This window comes from Rhopilema esculentum, chromosome 12, assembly GCF_057945365.1.
Source record: "Rhopilema esculentum isolate cy_ngs chromosome 12, ASM5794536v1, whole genome shotgun sequence".
In the NCBI taxonomy this organism is placed as follows: Eukaryota; Metazoa; Cnidaria; class Scyphozoa; order Rhizostomeae; family Rhizostomatidae; genus Rhopilema; species Rhopilema esculentum.
In genome coordinates, this window is record NC_142826.1 from 9,022,132 (window position 1) to 9,043,487 (window position 21,356).

General features: G+C 36.0%; 1 protein-coding gene across 2 annotated transcripts; it reads right to left on the reverse strand.

Annotated features, from left to right (window-relative positions):
* Positions 1-1,865: 1,865 nt before the first annotated feature.
* LOC135681263 (myosin light chain kinase, smooth muscle) lies at positions 1,866-19,647 on the reverse strand. Of its 2 annotated transcripts, none has more exons than XM_065195637.2 (9): positions 19,292-19,647; positions 9,633-9,756; positions 8,865-9,204; positions 8,495-8,627; positions 7,850-8,084; positions 7,107-7,152; positions 6,008-6,073; positions 4,680-5,017; positions 1,866-3,672 (listed from the first exon to the last, which is right to left on the reverse strand). In XM_065195637.2, exons 1-8 carry the CDS (start codon positions 19,305-19,307, stop codon positions 4,721-4,723), a joined length of 1,257 nt encoding a protein of 418 aa, XP_065051709.2. In that variant the 5' UTR covers positions 19,308-19,647; the 3' UTR covers positions 1,866-3,672; positions 4,680-4,720. The 2 variants fall into 2 exon arrangements, with proteins under 2 accessions (XP_065051709.2, XP_065051710.2); XM_065195638.2 differs by lacking the exon at positions 19,292-19,647 and adding an exon at positions 11,089-12,217.
* Positions 19,648-21,356: the final 1,709 nt, after the last annotated feature.

Here is a 21,356-nt window from a genome sequence, read left to right on the forward strand (position 1 = left end):
ATTACAGTATACAGACATATGGATGAGTATGAATTATGACCTGTACTCCACATTGGAGCACATCTTGCTTATCTTAGAGCACATTTCTTAGTCTTTGGTTACAATTTCCCACTATTTTTGTGTCTTTTCTTCCACTTGGGATATTTGTACTGCTTTGTAAGACATGTTTTTCGTACTTTTCATTGTAAAGAGCACTGGTTTGACAAACGTTCTCTATTTTTTTGCGAAATCAAACAATTTCTTACAATGAAAGGGTCAAACATTTTCTTCTTCACCATTCTTAGATTACCGTAGTCAAATTTCAGCTAAACAGAATTCTCGCCATAGCTTCATTTGTGTTTTGTAAATAGCGTAGTTTTATTCACGATTACTTACCGTGATTTTTCTTATTGACACCGAGTTTCACTTATCTAATTATTGAAGAATTTAATCCTGTTTTTATTAAATGGGGGCGTTTACTACAGATTGAAGAATTAATTCTGAGATGTTTCCTAAGGGAAATATTCAACTGGTAGACTACAAGGCCTGCCAAAAGTCTTGGAACACTGACGTCAACTTCTAAGGTCAAAATCAATCATCCCCCTCTCCCCTACAGAACAATGTTGGTTTACTATCAAACGGGTTAGGATTTTAGGAAGCACTTTCTTTTGCGCCTTTTTGATGATACTTCTCTAAATTATCAACATTGTTTTAGGGGGAAGGGGGCGGAAGTAGCATTTTTTTTCATGAAAGGAATGAAAGATATCAAATGCAGCGTAAATTGCTGGGTGTTCCAAGTACTTTTGGCAGGCATTGTAGTTCTTTTTGCATCAAAAGATGATATTTTGAAGGAAAAATTTTTTGAAAAATCTTGACCAAAAAGACTATGCTTATAAACGTTATGTTTCTATTTTCAGAAATTCTTCAAGCCCAGAGGAAATATTAGCCACTTTGTTTCAACACAGCTTGTTAATAAGTTGCATGCCTTACTTGTGTTGATTCAATGCTCAGCATTTCGGTTCAATGGCCTTGTCTCTTTGAATTGATTTAGTAACACATTTGTATTTTGTCGGTATTTTCTCTTAATTTCCCTAATGATTTTTAATATACATTTGTGTATCATTTTCTCGTCTCTTGTGTATCATATCGCACGATTTATGTACTTATTTTACAAATGTATCTTGCTGTCTGAAGCTTGTCGATATTGTCGCTTCAATTTTTTCTCGAAATGAGAATTTAGAATTCTGAATTCGTTACAATCTGCCAAAGGCATCCACTAAAAACTCACTGCGTTTCAAGAGGAGTGTATCATTTTCAAACTATATACAAGGTTTTTCAAGAACATTAGGATTTTTAGGGAATTTGAGGGGGCTTTTCTCGAAAACAAATAGACTTTTTAGTAGTGTAGCAAATTTACTCCATTGCGGTTTGTCTGTATAACGACAGCCTTCAAAATGGTAGGCAAAGATGTGGCATTAACAATGACGGAAGCTCAAGTTTCCTTAATTCTGGATTTTTGGATTACCAAAGAAAATAAATATATATTTCTTTGTAAAAACACACAAATTTGAAATTTTTTAAAGATTTCTGAGCCAGAACTGAGATTTTTGGACCTTCTGAAAGCCTCAGTACTGAGTTTTTAATAAACGTTTCTTACAGTAATAATTAAAACATTCAATGCAAAAGATTAAGAAAATAGGAACACGTTTATGAACTAAAAGATTGATATGTCTATTAATTCATGTAAAGTACAACAAAATTTGGTCCAAGTATCCAACTCGTGGAAAGCAAGTTATTTCAGCCTTCAAAAAATTATAATCAATCTACTCTTATCGAGTATTAAATGTAATGATGTCGTTAAATGTAGTTTGAAACTCAAAAATAGATTTCTCGAAACAAACTTAAAAACCAGCTATAATTGCAAATTAAATGCTATAAAACTATATTAATACATTCATGCCATGCAATATGTATTTTGGTAAATGAAAGAACAAATTTACATGAAGCATTAAACGTAAGATGCTGATTAACAAGAAATTACAAGCGCTGTATAAATAAAAAATAAGAAATAAGAAACAACAATAAGAAAGAATAAGGCCTCAGATCTAAGAAAATTGATGATATTGTTTAAGCTATAATGATTTTGCAGTATGAAACCGATGTTTTCCCTTTTCTTTTCCCACCATTACGAAAATTTCATCATTAGTCCAGAGTGCTGTTACATGCCTCGTAGAAAAGCTAGGCCAGCATGTTTGAGCGCTAAATTGAATTATGAAACTGCAGAAACTGCAACACTGGGGCTAATTCTGAAGTGTAGCTTATGCAGCAGTAACAGTTTTATCTTACAATCATTTGTTCATCTAAAATTTTCGTGATTTGGTTAGCAAATGATTCTTAAATCTAAGGTTATTCTGTTCTCTACAAAAATTCAACTGCAAGAGAAATAAGCTCTAATTTTTTCTGCAATCCATTTGAAATACTAGTCGATAAAAGCATAATACCAGCAATCTGTTTATGAACATAAATTCCGACCAACCATGAAAGTTCTTTGCAAATGCCTCACGCCTTGATTAGTGTTCTTAGTTTTACTTTACTGTAAACATTCATAAATGTAAGAATTCATGGTATTTCCAATACTAAAGAATAAGCTTCTAATTTAACTGAACCTGGTAAAAGGAAAGGCTTAATTTCTAAATATGTTAAACTGCTTTAAAAATAGAGTGTCAGAAAATTACGTGGACAAGTGTACAAGACCAACTGTCTTCCTAAAGAAGTTAGATTCCTATAATGCAATCAGTTGTGAGAACAATGTGATTGGAAAAGAAAGGCGACGAATAAATGTCACCCCTTCTTCATTCTCTAGAAATTTATTTTGACTTTTAGTCGTTTTGTAGGTGTGGATATGTAATATTTATAAAAATATCAGCAGATGATATAAGCTGCTAGAGGTGGGTAGGGACAAAAAACTTGTTCTTGAAACTTTGGATACAAAGTTTGAAATTCTAATGAAATATTATCAGGTTACAAAACTTAAGATTATTAAACGTTCCTGATTTTTTAATACTAACAAAGACATTTGTTAAAAAATACATTTTATAAGATGATTTTAGAAGCCGAAACTTTTCATCAAGCCTCGTCATCTTTGTCAGGTTGACTCCATAACAGGAGTGTTTTAAAGAAAAGATTGTGGATTCAAATAACCTAATGTGAGAAGGCTATGAAATAATTAAGCCTTAACCCCTTTTGCATCATGAATGTAAGCTTATGTTAGCTTCTGCAAATAAAAGAATGATATAAAATTAGCTTTTATGTTTATGTATCAGTACCGTAGAAAGTATAGAGTTATCAGAGGGATTCCCTACTAGCAATTGAACCAAAGCGATTGCTTATTGGAAGCAAAGGATTTTTATAACTTTTGGGAGGATACGATTCCCCCTAAAAACAATAGAAGTTACGGTCCTGTGTATAAAAGTTAGAAAATCGGGTATACTGAATCATCTATAAATCTTTACCAAGCAACGAATGAAAACAAACCCTGGTCTATAAGTACAGAAAACATGGTCCTGCTTTTATGTTGAATGCATAAACATCTTTATGTCAGCTTTCACCAAAGCACGGCAAATAATTGAAGATTCTTCTCGATCGTCCAAAATCACTGCCAAGATCATCATGCTGATATCGATGTTTTCAAAACTTAAAAAGAAAAGATAGGCTAAGTTTGTGTCAATAGAACATACATACTTATTATAAAGTAATCTTTGGACTGTTGTGAATAGATCCTTATACCTACTAAGAGGAATCCTGCTGTCAGGCTGAGAAGGTACCCACGTAAGGGCGGGGCAAAAAATCCATTTGCAAATTACTTTATGCTAAAAAGGCTTGCATTTATCTTAATTTTATAGCTGCAAGGTCATGACTTTTGGTGGTAAAAGAGAGCTGTGGTATCAATGGGGAGCAGAGTTGAAGACAGCAAGGATGCGGCAACTGAGATGAGTTTCTCAGCCAAGATGGTGAGTTGATAAACTGAACATTTTGCCTCCTTGTCAAATGAAATCAAACCTTCAGACCGGAAACAAATTCAAGGTGGGTAGCATATGGGGGCTGCGAGTGGCAGGGCTACCCAGTTATTTCCTAAGATTTAAATTTACGAGTCGCAATCCAGAATACAAGCATTTAATAATGGGTTTTTGTCCGATCCAACGCTGCAAATTGCAAAATTATTTGAAATTGACACTTTTAAACAATTCCAATGAAGCATTCGCCTGACTTGAAACTGTATAAAATGAAATTAAAGGTAAAGGCCTTTTTGGTCTTTGTTTTGTGTTCTTGCTGAGATATTCTTAATCTCAATTTCCAAAGCTCAGAATCTTACAAAGATAATGTTACGGAAACACATTTAAATCGTCTAATGTCTTAAAAGGCGTTGCCCGCACATTCCGGTGAGTCGAAGGGCGTGGTCACGAGGAATTAATTGCGGTTCCCTTCCAGACCCCTTCGGCCTCAACATCCTGTGCTCTGCTCATCTCTTCTATGAACAACAAAGCTCTTGCCTCAGTCAAGTCATAAATCGTAGACTACTCTTTAATTTTCTAAGTAACTCCTTTCTAGGTGTCATTGGAGCTGAAAATTTTTAAACTAAGATGAAAAGACAGGAATAATCAACTTTTAAAAAAGACCTTCTTTGGCTTAAAATCTCATACCTCGACTCCTGATGTAAAAAGATAAGCTCAGTGCATCAAGCTCAAATTTTAACTGAACCATTTATGCTAATTTTAAGACTTGTTTTCTCCTTTGGCTCGATGTCTTGACTCCCATTTGAGGTCTTGCTGTTTGGAGCTTCTTCTCCAGATGAGGCGCCATTACCATTGATATCTTTATCGGACTTTGCGTTCGCATCATCAGATTCTTCGCCGCTGGCAGATCCATTCTTACGGGCGTTGGCCAACTGACTAAGCAAACCATTCGATTTTCCACTTGAGGAATTGTGCAAGTTTAAGTGCGCAAGTCGCTGAACTGCCTTCAAAGCGGTTGTTGTTCGCTACAAAAAACCGATGGTATATTTTGATTTAGAGGTTCTTTGAGCAGGGGTGAAGAGCTGTGGAGCTGTGGGGGCTTAGATCCCTTGCAAATGAGAAAAAGTTTCCCCTTTTACTTTTTAATATTGTTTTTGAGAAAGTTTCCCCAGGGCTTCCATAAAAAGTTTATAGCAACCCATTCTTGTTTGTATGCACGTTGCTAACAAGGGCATGTGAATGCTGTCAAATAAAGAACTACATCGTATGCAATTATTAGTTTAAAGTATGATTTCGATTTAAGCAAATATGTAGAAATTAGAAGCTTTGATGAAAATGCTTCTCTAATGCTCTCACTAAGCCAGGCCAGGCAAAAAAGGCAGGGGTGTAAACAATGCCTCATGAAAAATCAAATTTCATCCGGTTTGGTCAAGCACCCAAGGTTTTTACATGCATGAACTTTAAAAATAACACTGTACATAATTGCTTCTTGGAAAATAATAAGCTTAAAACACTTAAGGATTGATCGATGGAGTTGGAACATAATTATGTATATTTGGTTTGAATATTTGTTGTGTTTGAATATTTTTATGCCTAAGACAAGTTTGTTTTAGCCGAGGTAATGACAAATTTCTGAGTAGGGAACAAATCTCTGATTAGCTACCCAATTATTCTATGGTTTGTCTAAAAGTGAGTAAAAAGGAACCCTTTGAACACTATTTACGTACATTATCTTCTGCATAGAAAAAAATCTCCTTTTTAAAAAGCAAACAGCCCACTAAAAACTTGTTTGACCAATCGCATTATTATCGACTAAGAACGTAATTTAAGAGAGGGTTGGTTGATCTTGGCGCAGGAGGAACGGGGTGGTTTCTAACTTCACTCTAAAATGGAAAATGTCAAAAAAAATTTTTTCTAAAAAAGCTTTTCGTCCCACAAAGTTTAAAAAAATATTGCACATTATTTTGAATAGAATTTTCACATTCTGTAGTTAAGAGGACATAAATTATCCAAACCTGCCAACGCCTTCGTGCAATAAACTTCTTCAGCTTATCAGTCTTCAGCTTTTTCTCCTGTGCTCTCTAAAATCAGACGAACAAGCTACATCAAATTACAATGCTCCTTAAAATGTACAAGTTTTTCTTTTCAAAACATTTCTTTTAGCAAGCGGTTCTTGCAGGTTTTTTCTAAGAGGTGCAAATTGAAGGGTTTTGTTCTTTAACACAAGAAATGGGGCACCGCAGCAATGGGACAGCTTCCTAACTGTCAAAAAATTTTGCTACTTTGTCAGAATATTCAGGAAAATATTGACTTTGGCCCCCTCAACAACTTAGCTATCCCCTGTTTTGCACCCCGACTTTAACGAACTTAAAAGCATAAATGCAAATCACTCCATGAAAGTCTCGTACTCCTTTTGTGAAAATTCTATTGTTTTATCTGAATCTTATTGCTTTCGTGGAAACCTCGTACGCTATCCTTAACAGTGAATTGCTTCTAGGGGAAGAGAAAGGGAGATACATAGCGCTTTCTGAGTTTTACTCTAAAAATCATTAAATGATCAAGTTACCAGTGGTGCCTTGAAAAGCTGCTTATAACATCGTTTTCAAAAACTATTCTTCCACTCAAACTGATTTTCTAGAACGGTTCTTTATGCAAGAGGCAGGGGCGTGGTGGGAATTTTCATTGGCCCGAAAAATCAATTTTATATGGGCCTACCATTTTGATGCTGATTATTTCTTGTTGTCATCATATGTTGAAAATGAGTGCCACGGAGGCAGCGTGGGGCCTCTTTTCACTTGTTTTTTCTCTTACAAATCTAATATTACAAATGATAGTAGCCTAAAAGGAAGAAATATCAAAGGGGTGCAATTTTTCCCATATGAAAAGTTTTAAGGGGCCTGCCGGAAAATATTCCGAGTCCTGATGGGCCACCATGTTCCTGGTCAGAACAAACCTGACGAGGCTACAGATGAAAAATGTTACTGTATGTTTTATTGTAAGAAAACTGTTGTGTATTTTTATAGATCATGTATTGATAGAAAAGTAATTCACTGAGAAACTTTTACATTAGAAACATTGATGTTGCTCAAAAGATAGTTATCAGAAGCATCCAACCTTGCACCATTCATGTTCCAAGCAATCATCAACAGTGTTTCTTTTCCTGCAATGAATAAAATTTTAGCTTAACAACTAGTGTGTAAAATGTCATAAATAAGGTGTGTCTAATTAGATATAAGATTCTTGATTCCGCTATTTTACTTGTAATATAGAAAACTTCATCGGTTGCATTACTCGCGTAAATATCCGTCGCGTTTCAAAGTATCAGTGTTATTTTTGCGTAATAAGGTAAAAGGAGCGTTCTTTTTTCGCCTGAAAGCTGACACACCAATTCAGTATCGAACCTCTCCTGGTGATAGTTTGAGCACATAACTCAGGGCCTACGCCATGAATTTGAAAGTGAGGGGGGGCAAGGCTAGCAAAAGTAGGGGGCCAAGGCTTTTTCCCCTTTTATTGCAGCTTTAAAACTACTACCCTGGGCACCAGACTCACTATATATCTGGTACCCAGGGTATAAAACTACTTGCTTCGCAAAAATGTGGGGGGGGAGGCATGGCCTAACTACATGACCTAAAAACACCAATTGTGTACAAAAAGGAAATATGGACTATTTGATAAAAAGTGCAATCAAGCATATGTTTAAAGCCCTTAATTTGGGCATACATTTTTAGAAATTGGAAATAAGTATTGTTTGATATTTAACAGCGTACGTACCAGAACTCCCTCAACTAATTATTGTATATCCTCGTGTAATTAGAAAACAGCGTCATATTATAATAGAGAATCTAAATGTTGCTTACTCGACATCCATGACAAGTAATTGCTCAATAAACTGCTTCGCACCATCTGAAATTTGATCAAAGATCCCTTCACCGTCATCAAAATCATATTCTCCATTGGAGACGTTCATCAGTGTTTCGCTGTCACTGTCACCAAGAAAGGGGGACAAGCCACTGAGAAGCACGTATGTGATCGAACCCAGGGACCACATGTCTACGGCCAACGTGACTGGATCCAACCGAAGAACTTCTGGAGCTAGAATCAACAGCAAGCATTAGATGAAAAATTGAATTTCAATGCTTTTTTCTGACAAATTAATCTCTTTACATACAGCATAATCTTAGAAATTACTGAGAAAATCAAATAGAATCATGTAACACTAATTTTAAATAAGACAAGAAATGGCCATTGCCAAATTGTCACTATCTCAAGGAACTTTTAGGCATGTCTATACCGCACCAAATATATAGCCAATTCATTTAAAGTTTATCAAATGATTATTCCGTACATATCAATACATATACTAGCTTTACAAGAAATAACAAATCATCTCAGTTAGGCCGAGGCGAGAGAACAAAAATATGAATGACACTTGATTCTGTATACACTTGAAAAGGTTTTCCCAATTACAATATCTCAAGTGTATCCTATAGCTAGCTACGTACCAACGAATTCAGCAGTACCACAAGCAGCTATTTCTTTTTTTCCCTTCTCTAAAATACGGGCCATGCCAAAATCTATCAGCTTTAGTTTTTCATACCCTGGTGGGTCACCTCCAACACACAGTATATTTTCAGGCTATACAAAAAATACGATAATTCGTTAACATCAAAAATTACCATAAGAAGCACATTTGGTTTGCAGAGGAGAGTTATATAGAGAAAATTTTCAGACGCAAAAGTTTTCCCAAAAATCATCTTTAAAATGTCTCAAAAATCATCATCGAAATATTTCAGTGTTGCAGAAAATGCCCCAAAATTCAAATATTTTCTACTTATCGTATTGCCGCATTGGGCACAGCAATTAGTTACGTACCTTCAGATCCAAATGAACCATGTTATATCGATGCATGTGTTGCACTGCGTATAGAATTTGCCTCAGGTACCTAACCACTTGTCTCTCAGTCAGATTGTCTTCCTCAACAACCTTTTCAAATAATTCTCCGCCAGTGATCAGCTCCATAACAAGAAGCATAAACTGTGGTGTCTCGAATGAATTAATCAGCCTGACTAGGCCTTTATGATGCAGTTTGCCCATCATCATTATTTCTTGAGTAACATCTATCTTCGATTGCTTTGTTTTCTTTACATATTTGGCAGCATACGTTGCACCTGTTTCTTTATCTTGGCATTTTTTTACAACGCCAAACTTACCTCTATAAAAGTAAAACAGTTTTCAAAGTATTTAAAAACTTGGGGAGGTGTATCTCCTAGTATTTTGATAGATTAACTCATGAAGAATAATCATAAGGATAGTTTATCCTGAAGAAGGCCATTCTTCTGTAAACAAGATATCACACTTTTAGCAATATATTTTACTTATCCAATATAGATTTCTTGTGTTATCTTGTCAGAAACTTTTTCCTAGAAATCCTGTTGGCCATTTCATTGCTCATTACAGATACAAATGCTTATTAGATGCAAAAATATTTAATTTGCAATGAATTGTAAAAGAAAAATAATAGAAAAATAAAAGAAAAATTGTAAAACAAAAGAAAAATATGAGATACATTTCTGAGCTTATAAACGATGCTATTTTCGACATTCAAAAATGTTTGTATTCGATGCATAAAGCTTGACATACTTTCCAAGCTCTTCCAAAATGTAATAATGATCCTCAATTTTAGAATCAGTTTTGATTTTCGCATCCTCTTCTGGTTTCGGGAGAAGCAGAGCATCCCCTTCTTCGAGTGGTTCTAAATCTACGCCTGAAATGCAAAACAATATGCTTGTTTATGTTTACTTAGAGTGAGCAGGACTATCGTAGGCCAGTTGTTGTTATTTTGTTACATCATATAATTGGATCAAATATGCCATATACATGGACTCCGACAAAGGTTGAAAAGTGGGGGGGGGGGGGGCAAGGGAAAATTTAACACCCATAACAAAAGATTTTGAAAAAAACTCTATTGTTTTGTTTTGCAAAAAAGTGGGGGGGGGACCAAGGCACCTCATCCGACACATTTTACTACTCTAAGATTTTAGAATAAATATATGAAAATAGATAGATGATAGCAAAAATGTGCAAAAATCAAGCAAATGTGGTATTAATAGACTAAAAATTGGAACTTGAAAAAAAGCTTTGATTCAGGGAAGATTAAGAGAAAGTAGAGAGGTTGGTGTAGAGGGGAATATGCAGTTTAATTGATGCATTTCAAGAAATGAGTTTAACAATGAAATTTTGCAACAATAGAAACATTCTCAAGAAAACTTAAATGCCCAAAAATTTGACAATAGCAGATAAAGATGTTATCAGTTCAGAAAAAGGCATTAAAATTCACAATGTAAAAAGTAAAAATTCAAATGAAGCAGCTGGAGTGAATAGCAGTTCAAGGTGATAAACGAATGCCATAAATGATGCTAGCCAGTTTTATCTTGTCTCTACCAAATGAAGTATTTTCAAGTGCATGAGACTATAAAGCCGTGTAAAGACTGTTTTAGGACAAGTTATGACTCTAACACAGATTTTTAAAAGTTATTTCACATGGAATGGAATGTTCGAGCACTCATGAGCTGTGTTTGAGATGAAGCAAATGCGCTGTTCTATGGCAGTCTCAAGAGAAAAATGCCACACAGAAAGGTATTGCTCCTTTTGATATGCTGTTTGTGATGAGATAGTATTCATCTTGTTCTTATCATAGCATTCCACAGGGCACGTTAAGGCAAACAGTTACAACACTTGCGACAATACTTCAACGATAAAGGCCAATATGTAAAAATTGTAGCGAAACTTTTCTTTTCGTTTTTCCATCTCGTGAACTGATCAAAGAAAAAATCAGTTCTTAAAAGAGAGTCAAACTTTTTGATTCACAGTTCCAATATAACATAGTGACAACGGACGGGTCTCGTAAAACTTTAAATCGAAACGACTTAGTTTGCTCAGTGATATATTGTATCAACAACATGTCTCATTGACCGATTTAAACACGCATCTAAGAGGCCTTTTCATTCCGAAAAAAACCAACAACTGCTAACACGGTGCATTTCATGAACTACTAAAGGAATTTCAGTAACCTTACCCGCCAACAACCTTAACTTACCCGCCATTTTTAACACCGACTATAACCCTTCGTCTACACCAAAGTCAAGCGTTTATCAGCTACAAAAAGCAAAAGTTTCTACTCCGATCGTTCACTGGTAGCTTCAACAATCAAATAGATCAGCGAGCTGTTCTAACCAACACTGAGTCACGAGGAACTCCTTTACGGTTACTAAAAGCATTGCATGTTAGAACTAAACAATAAAAGAATGTATCTGAAATAAGTCACTTTTGTTAGCATCAATTAGAATAAAAGATGGACCAATGAATCCAGCAATGATCTTTTAATCTTGATAGAACTTGACTTGCAATGCAAGTATGCTTTCATCTTTTTGTCAATGAGAAAGAATTCAGTTCTTCTGAACTGGAACAATACATCGCTGTTCTATTGGCGATTTTTTCATACCTTGACATCGACGAGAATCATTTGAGCCGCAGGCATATTTAATCAGATTTGGATTAAATGTGGGGAGGTCAGTATGAACCAAAATCTTGCCCACTAACTAATAAACAAATATGCTTAAAGATTACCAGTAATTCTTACTTTGATATTTCAATGCAGGCTTTGAGAAAGCACGAGGAAATCATGAAAGCAAATTGTATGAGCAGGGAGTTATGCTAGGCAGGGTTCTGCAATTGGAAAGTTGTGCAACGAAGGACTGCCATTGCACTCATGTGTAGTCTTTTGGATATCACACGGGGTGTCTTCTTATCATGTCAATATGTAAAAATTTTTAGAAACAAAGTTTGCACGGACCAGAAGAACCCATGTCTTCATAGGTCAAAGACAAAGAGGAGCCACCATTGTATATAGAGCTTTAGTATTAGTAGGAAGATAAATGACATTGTTTTACCTTAACCAAAGAAACTGTTGTAACAAAATCATAGAAAGAGGAAGGTTTGTCCAAACTGTTGATATACAACAGAGTTATGTGAGGACTGTTTCGGTATGGTAAGAACTTTCGAAGCCTCCAAAACCTGTGACACAGTTTGAAATCCGCAATATACTTTAATTGACAGAGAGGAGATATGATAACTTCCATTGTATTTCTAGGCGTCAGCTTTGAACTATGGGTTCCAGACTAGCAAGGCGTGGTCAATAGGAGAGATCAGAGCACTGTTCGCTAAGCATTGCTTCTCAAAGCTCTGGAGTTTACCCTTGGTTACCGTATGACAAAAAAAAGTAAAAAGCGCAAATATTTTCATTATGTACTACTTTCTTAATATGTTCAAAAGTTTCAAAAGCTTTTAATGTCATTGTTAAACGAAAAAACAGAACAATTCTATTTGCGAGGCCCAGTGAAAAAAATTCAGAAAATAATTAAGCAGGGTACAAGGGTTTTTGATGCGTCAATTGCATTTAGAATAGAATGACTATCCAATTTTACTCTCAAAAAGGCCCAGACAATGACGAGAGAACAGATGATAGCAAAGATCTTGGTTGACGGTCGTTTTTCAATTTTTATCATAAAATATTTACTTCTAAATAAAACTACAGCCAGGTTCTTTGAAGATTTTAGATAAAATCCTTTATACTTAGGCACCCTATGTTATCTTTTCGCAATGTCGTAAATTAATTAATTTGTGACTTCTTAATTGAAACTTAAATTTCCTTTAAACTTGAAGCGCTTGTGAGAATATTCTTGTCCATTTCGTCGTCTCTAAATTAAAAAGTACTGAAATTGGCACAGATTCAGATCCTTGGCACTAAGCTTCTGTCAGAGACTTCTTTAATGGAGGACAACCTGAAACCAAATCCTAATCTCGTATAAGGTAAGTCTATTTCATGACTTCAAAGTTGTATTGAAGATGATATTGAAACTATAATGTAAATGATTGACAAAGACGTCTTTTAACGAAAGGTATGCTCTACACATGGGATAAATCAGAAGAAAATTTGAAACAATCCGAAACAGTGACATTTTGGCAGCTGCTTCCTCGTTGAAACATATTTTCTAAAAGACTCTTTCTTAAAATACTACGTTTTAAATCAAAGAAATTTAATCTTCGATAACGAAAACTGGGTTAAGGCAGGAAAGAACTGCTTTATCATTGTACCAAGGTGATGAAGATTGCAACAATACATCGGAAAATTCACCAGGCATATTTTATCGTAATTTATACCATCTTCAAGAGGTAAAACCTTAAGCATCTTTGCAGTTTTTTGCTGTTTTTAATTTTCACGAGCCTTTCTTTGTTATGGCTCACGCGCTAACCATTTACTTACGACCCCCTCCCCGTTACAGATTGTAGGCAGTTTATGGGAAGAGCCTAATGGTGGGCTTTGTGCTCGAAGTAGAGTTACTTTTTTGAAATGTTGCCAGAATACCTACATCTAATCCAGTGTACTTCCTCTTGAGGTAAATGGATGATAGATTATGAGGATGACATTAACATGCTGCGAGGTCTTAATACAGCAAATTCTGAAATAAATTCTTTATCTGGTTAAAGACCTACGTCAGAACGTATCAATAACAAGATGTGTGCAAAAAGATTACAAAGTGCCTGCGTCATTGAAGGAGCAATGTCTTCAAACTATTCAAATACTGCCACATGGGGAAATCGAAAACATCAGATAACACTGAGGAATCTGGAAGCGCCCTCCTCCCAAGGGGCAAATCACTCCAAAAAAATCTCGTACACCTTTTGTGAAAATCCCATTGTTTTAACTGAAAATCCCCAGAAATCCTTTTGTTTTAGGAAAAATCTCGTATGCTATTTGCAAGAGTGAATTGCCCCTCGCCTCCTCCCAACAACTTTGCTTCCTTTTATGTCCGGTGTGCTTTTAGGCCAAAGTGAACAAATTCGGCATAAGCGTTTTCGTTTTATCACAGGTTTTACTACAAAAATATTTGTAATAGCACTCATATAACTCACGAGCTTTAATTATCTTCTTTTCTTTTCTTTAATTATCGACATTTTATTTAATTTAAATAATCAATTATATGAGCTTAAACTGTATATCAATTATTGCAATTTTCTGACAGTTATATACCCATAAAGTCATCTGATTAGCAAAGTAAGGATAAGAAATTCTGGTAAATTCATATCAGTTATCAAGCAGATTTGTTAAATTGAAATCAAACAGAAAATAAAACAGATTAAGATGTCTCTTATTGGATTTCAAATATTTTCACGACTGCACATTCTTCGTCGCAAATAGATTCTTTGTAGTTTGCCTCCAGGCTGTATCTCAGAGACTTACGTATCACACGCCGGTAAGGCAACATGCCCCAAGGCAACATGCCCCAAGGCAACATGCCCCAAGGCAACAGGGGCATTGGGGGCATAGGGGGCTCAGTATGAAATTTCTTAGAAGAATTTCATAAATCTCAAGACTTTATCAGAATGCCAGACAGGATTTTTCATGTCTTTAGTCCGATAAAAATTAACTCTTACCTCGCTACGAACTAAGGCCCTGCGCTTTTGCACGCCAGAAGGAGCCCAAAAAATAAAAAATTGCAAAGGAAAGAAGAAAAGCCCAGCTGATGCTTTCAGCCTCACAGTCCGTAGAACCACCGGTTTTCTCCCAGTTTTTTTAAGTAAATAACACAAATTATGTCAAGAAAAAGGCACCACAGTTGTCATATTTCTTTTGAATTGAGCAATTTTCTTCTTTTTTATGTTGTTTTACATTTTCATGGCACTTCACCAGTTTACCCACCTTGATAGGAAGTATTCCAACATCCGGGGCGTGACGAGGCAGGGCTAGTGGGGGGGGAGGGTTATGGAATACAATTAACCTGATTAAAACATAATTACCTGGAACTCTTTAGTTGCTGTCACAAACCTCTGTAATAGCTACATTTTGTAAATCTAACTCTGTAGCATATAACTCGCAACTTCCATTTATATAATAATAACGGACTTTCTTAATAACTTTGTCAAATCTGTGCAATGGATAAAGTTACTACGCGAGGCGGCACCATGGCTGCCACAGAAGGGCTAGAAAATTTTCGATTTTTGATGCTTCCAGTTCCCTGGAAAATACACTCATTTAAACATATTTCATTAAAGCAATCCTCCTATTCCTATTGAAAATCATTTTATTTTTGCAAACGGATTGAAAAGCAGGTAAAAACAACGGGTATTTTCACCGTAGTCTTGAAAATACCCATGTTGATCCTTGAAACTACCTTTGCTTGATCCTTTAATGATATTAAAACGCGAAAGTCTCTCATCTACCTAAACCGTTTCTTCCACAGAGCAGATTTTACCTGAAATTTCCTTTTGAGATACTATTGGGGGGTGTGACACCCTCCACACCCACCGGTCGCGACACCCCTATACCCATCATAAAGCTCTTTTAAGGTTTAGAACAGCAACTGCAACAGCAATCACAAGATAGCAAAATGGCGAAACTCTATTGACACTCCCCTAATTCAAATGCGAGTGCAATGTTTTTAATTGGAAATAATCCGTTAGGCTGCGAGGTTCTAACCACCCTTCGCCGAATGCCGATGCAAAATAAGAAGTGAAAAACCACCTTTTATTTAAAATTATCACAACAACAGTTCAATTAATATTGGGTTTTCACTGTAGCATCAATTTATTACTGGTAGAATAGATATAGAAATCACAATTGAGTTCGTGACTCAAACTTCGATATTCGTTCAACGATGAAATATATTTGTTTCCTGTTTTGAAAGGGCAACAAGGACGATTTAATGATATTTACTAAATCCTTAAAGATAGCTTAAGCAAAACAAGGTTTCCGCAGAGACATTTAAACTAGTATCCGGACGGTTTTATTCGACATTTGTTTTGGCGAAGTAGGACATGCAATTGATATGGCTGGATGTTTAATTACCAACAAAAACAGCTCCATGTAAAAGTGTTACACACACAGAGGTCATAGTTGCCTAGAAACAGCAAAGAAGATTGGTTGCTAAATTTCACTGCATTTGGTTTGTGTCTTGGATATCATATTATAGTTAATGCAGAGAATCCTCAGTGTCAGTCATAAGAATAGAAAACATAGGGGCTGGGAGGTTACAACACCCCTAATCAGGCAAAATCTCTATTAGGCTCTATTAGGCTCTATTAGGGCAGTTCTATCGTAATAAAGCAATAATATTCGGGCAAGATCCTTACCAGGCCCCCTTAGCGTTGAGCATCCCCAACGCCCTTGGTGCCAATAGGATATCGCTTCATTTTCCACAACTGGAGTTTGAATTTTAATACTTCTTAAGAAACTCTCCTTTGTATCAAATATGCAACTAGAGCCAAGGGCTTTTGTAGAAATTCTACAAGCCCCCAGCAAACTAGCACCTAAGATTTGAATTTACCCACTTATCACAACACTTACTCACAACAACACGAACTGGGGATACAGCCCTCACTTCCAGAATCCTTTTCTAATGAGTACCAAGCAATGAAAAATGTACCACGAAATTTGGCGCACCATCGTCTAGTGTTATTATCCCTCCGACACAGTGAGTGGACAATGTACAGAAGTAGTCATTGGTTTTTCGGATTCGCTACTACATAAAGTGCCAAAAAATTCGGTACCAAAGATTTCGGTTGATTAATTTTCGATGGAAAATATTTCGGTTATATTTTTTAAATTTCTGTGTAAATTTCGGTGAAAACCTGAAAAAATTCGGTGGAAGGAGAATATTTCGGTGAGTAAAGAAATGATAAACTTTCTGCGAGTTATTTTTATCTTCAACAGAAAATCATCTGGAACGCAATCATGAAAGTTACGAAAATCGAATATTTTGATGCTGGCCCAATAAATGAAACAGAAGTGTAGGCAAGAATATCATTACTCTGGGTACCAGAGCCACATAAATTGAAGAGGAAACAGAAGATAGGAGTGGAGAAGCGGAGGAGCGTTCTATCTACGTGCTCGAAATTTTGTGGCTCTGGTACCCAGGGTAGAATGTAACGAACTCTTATTTAGAGGACATACTTTTTATTTAGTTTTTCTAGCCCAGGAAGAAAAATTAACTAGAAGCTTTTACAGTTCGTCATATATTCGATCGCCAATCGCAACGAAGGGATTAGAAATTCTGATCAATTGTGAGTTAAAAATTGAAGGGAATAATTTAGAGCAATTATGAAGAGCCCAAATATCTTGAATGTAGAGAGCGAAAGAAAGAAAATGAAGATGAACTGGGTATCTTATTTGTTGAGTACGAAGGAGAACAATAAACTTAAAATTGATTTTACTGGATGTATAGTAATACTAAAACAATATCAGGGAAAAATTGTTTTTGTTATTTTGTAAGTCCATCGGTCGAAAACGAGACTTTTCTGGCGTTTGAGATTTCGGTAAGAAAAAGTTTCGGTTTCAAAAAATTCAGTGGTAGTAATTTTATGTTGACCTACTTCACCAAAAATAAATCCCACAGAAAATTCTTGTACTTAATGTAATTTCTTGCTTCCGAACTGGTATCCAGGTTGTGGAGAATAAAAAAAGGTGATCAAATAGCATTCAAGTATTTCCTGCTTTCCCATTTATTGCCAAATATTTGGACATTTCTGTAAGGTTTCCAAGTGAGGTTGTGTCCTGCACTTGAGGCTGAAATCAAGATCAAAACCACTGACAGGAGACCAATACCATAGGAGCCATGCAACAAATTGCGGCAGTGACGGTTTTAGGGGGATCAAGGGGGACCACAGAGCATAACTGGAAATAACTATGGGGTTGATGACCCCGCAGTACGCCCGGTCTCTGCAGTATTACTCGCTCACTTTGATGTGTGTGGAGGAGGGGAAATGCTTGAGATTTTAACGCGAAAGTGAAACATTAACCCCAGGCGTCCAACGCGAAGTCCATTCTGGAGGTGTCAGAAACAACTGTGTGAAAAACAATGATGCATGAGAATGCAAAAGAAACTTTATGCACGTGAATAATTGCACGTGGATTCATTGTCCACTGCTTATGTCGGTCTTTCATTCTCCTTGCCTGAACTTCCAATTCTTCATTCTGTGCCCGATCCATAGTCAATAGAAGAAAGGACTGTTCCCAAACAAATATTTACGACAAGGGTCTTAAAAATACGAATAAAGGGTTGAAATCGCTTCTTTTTAATATTCCTTCGAGATGAAGCAAGTGCGTGAACAATCCTTTAGAAAATTTTGTCTTAGAATGAACATAAACCAGGAAGGAGTAAGAGGATTTCTTCACAATGCTTCGAAAAAGTAAACATGGGATTTATTATGACGTAACAGCTATGCAGATATCTTTGTCATTGCAATAGTCTGATATGTCGTACTTCAACAAGTTGCCAAGTTAAAAACTATCAAGCAAAACCATTACATTACATTTACAATAGTAGCCCCAACTTACTGTTCTAAATCGGTTCTCCCATGCAATCGGTTGTCAAAAGTTAAGTATAAAAAACATCAAAGTGTTATTCTAGTTTTCTTTACCTTCATAGAATACAACAGTTCCGAATCAAAATTCACAGAAATCTTTTACAGCTCCCGATTTTCTTATGAAAATTGTGGTCCGTTCCCATTCCAAAAGTGTACTAATAGTCAGATTTTCGGCGTTTTCACAATTTTCGCCGCAGCCATCACTCCCAAACAGCCCCCTCCCCCCTCCCCCCCCCCAACAAATCAATATCTGTTTGCTTTGCATCACGTGTTTGAGCATGATAACGGCATAGGCAAGCTAGGCTTTGCAAGCTTTAGATAATGTTCTTGAGTTTTGTTTCTATTATCAAATTTGGATTCTATTCGTTACGCCCAACCACAGAATCTGTGGATCAACTCTTCAGGTAAATGAAAATTCAAGAGTGATTAGGAGCCAAGGGGCAAGAAGATTCACGCACGATTAAATTGGCAGAAATAAATCATGCCATCCCATCTTTTCTCAGAAGTATTTTCAAAAGTGCGTAAATTGCTCACTTTCAAAATCACAAAGTATTTTGGAGCAGCAGCATGTGTACGTTGCTCTATAACACTATACTTACCAAATAAAACTTCGATGCAAGCATGTTATAAAATCACAATTAGCAACAAAACATCAAGCATTATCCTAGCCACGAGACTCTCAGTGGGCTCTGATAACAGTGGGCTTTGGAGTACTTTCAGCACAAACGTACCACGATTCAGGCTAACTGGGCTTTTGGGTTGTTGTGCCGGTCTTTGATTAAGTCATAATATACAAGAAGCGTCTGCAATGTCGCGACCCATATCGATGACAAAAAATTATCATGAAAATAGATAGATTATCGAAGAAATAAACTTACTATCAACTCGAATCATCTTGTCCTTCGGGTGTGTCAGGAGAAAAATCAACAACTGTCTGACACGATGCTAGGTAAAAGAACAAGTCTTGCTCACTGTTGCTGTTAGTAAGGGTTGAGAAGATGTAAGCGAATTTCGACAGAAATGAGTGTTTTTGATACTTGCGCGGTGATAAAGATCCTCATTCGACGACAACAAGGAAACAGACAATGAGCCAGCAATGCGACTTGTCCACCTAAGCTAAAAATCAACGAAGCGATAACGCTTTCGCGATCACGGATTTTCTTTCTTTCAAATCAAAATGCTCAATATATTGTTGGTTATTAAACAATCGGATTTAGCACTTTATGTTCCGTAGGTGTTTTCAATAAGGGATTGTGTCTCTTCACGAGATGAATTATTGGTAACCTCATTTTAATTTGATTTCATTCTGTATAAATACGAGGCTGATGCCTAGAATTCGGTTGTCTTGACAGCCTTTTTAACTTAAAACCATAGCTTTCTTTTTCTAGGGATAGAAATTTACATTATTATGTGAAACTTATGAATATTATCGCCCATTAAGAGTTTTTATATGCAAAAAGAAACCTTTGCTTTTCAAAAAACTAATTGACGATAATTTTGTTGGCTACTTCAATAAGCGCGGCTCTCTCGAAGCAGCCACGGGAAACTGCAGAAAATGAAACCCGCCAGCTGAAACTTGGCAATACTATCTGCCATTGGAACTTCAGTCTGTTGAGACGACTCTGCAAATCATACATATGACTTATTATACTGTCTTGCTTGTCACCGTGCATCATTCTCACAAATTTCGCCAGATTATGGGAAAATAAGAGACACCTTGCAAAGATAGAAAGAGTGTATACAATTCTAGAAATAGGTTATCAGAGGGTGCGTCTAAAACCATGTGCGCCCTGGTTACGCCACTGCCTCATCGCGTTGTAAAGATTCCTTGCATTAGTAAAGTATCGTTGTTGATGTAAACATTAGAGCTTTATTGACAAAGCACGTCGGTGAATGCAAAACTACCATTAGCAGTTTAATCACTCATTGCACTATCACGATAATTCCTAATGAAGACAAGAGACCATATGAAGAGGGAGAATACGATTGAAATCCATTTCTTAGATGTCAATGAATGTCAGCTCAGGTTTGATTAGCCATCCCCTCAAATGCTAAACATGACTGCCGTTGTTTGGTCCTCTTACAAGAAAGGGAAGAAACAAAACTAATAAAAATATCACTCATAAAACATAAGGTATTTATTCTTACTGAGCAAGGTAATCAAACATGCCAAATCTAATTTTATGATGCATCTAGTTTTGTTCTAGGTTACTTGTAAAATAGTACCTATTTGGCCGCTGCTGTATTTGTATAATGAAATTTAGCTACTAGAGAATAAAACATCTATTATTACCATATGGTTAATTCTTAAATTAAATAAGGAAATATCTTCATTAGCTCTGATTATTTTTTCGTTGTACTTACCAACATCTGTAATAAGATACATTATGTTAACAACATTCTTACCTCCGTAGTTATTTGCAATTGATTAAACAGTACAAAAAATGATATGGCATATTTGAAGTATTAATCTGGTACAAAGCACCAAGCATTAATCTGGTACCAAACTATAAACAGTAAACCACTAGCCGGTAAGATGTCTTTAGCAGCTGTCTTTTGCCAACAAAACAACACATCACCGAATCAAGATGTTTTCTTTTGTTTTGCCAGACTTTCACATAGCAGTTTTGTCTTCAAGCTGAATTATTTCTTAATGAGGGACAGAAGAGTTAAGAAGGCAAAGCAGATTGGATCGATCAAAATATGGTTTTAATTAAGCAATTCTCTAATTTCGATTTTGAAAAGGGAAATTCCCAGGAATTGAGAGGTCTATCGTATGAGCTAAAAATGTTACCTTGTATGAGCTAAACTTAGTTATCTTAATTATCTTATGTAGTTTAAACTTAAGCAAATTGGAGGGGCCAGTGTATCAGAAGAAGAAAGAGTAAGCCAATGATCTGTCGAACGTCAATACGTAGTGATAGAGTTTGAATATTTTAAAAT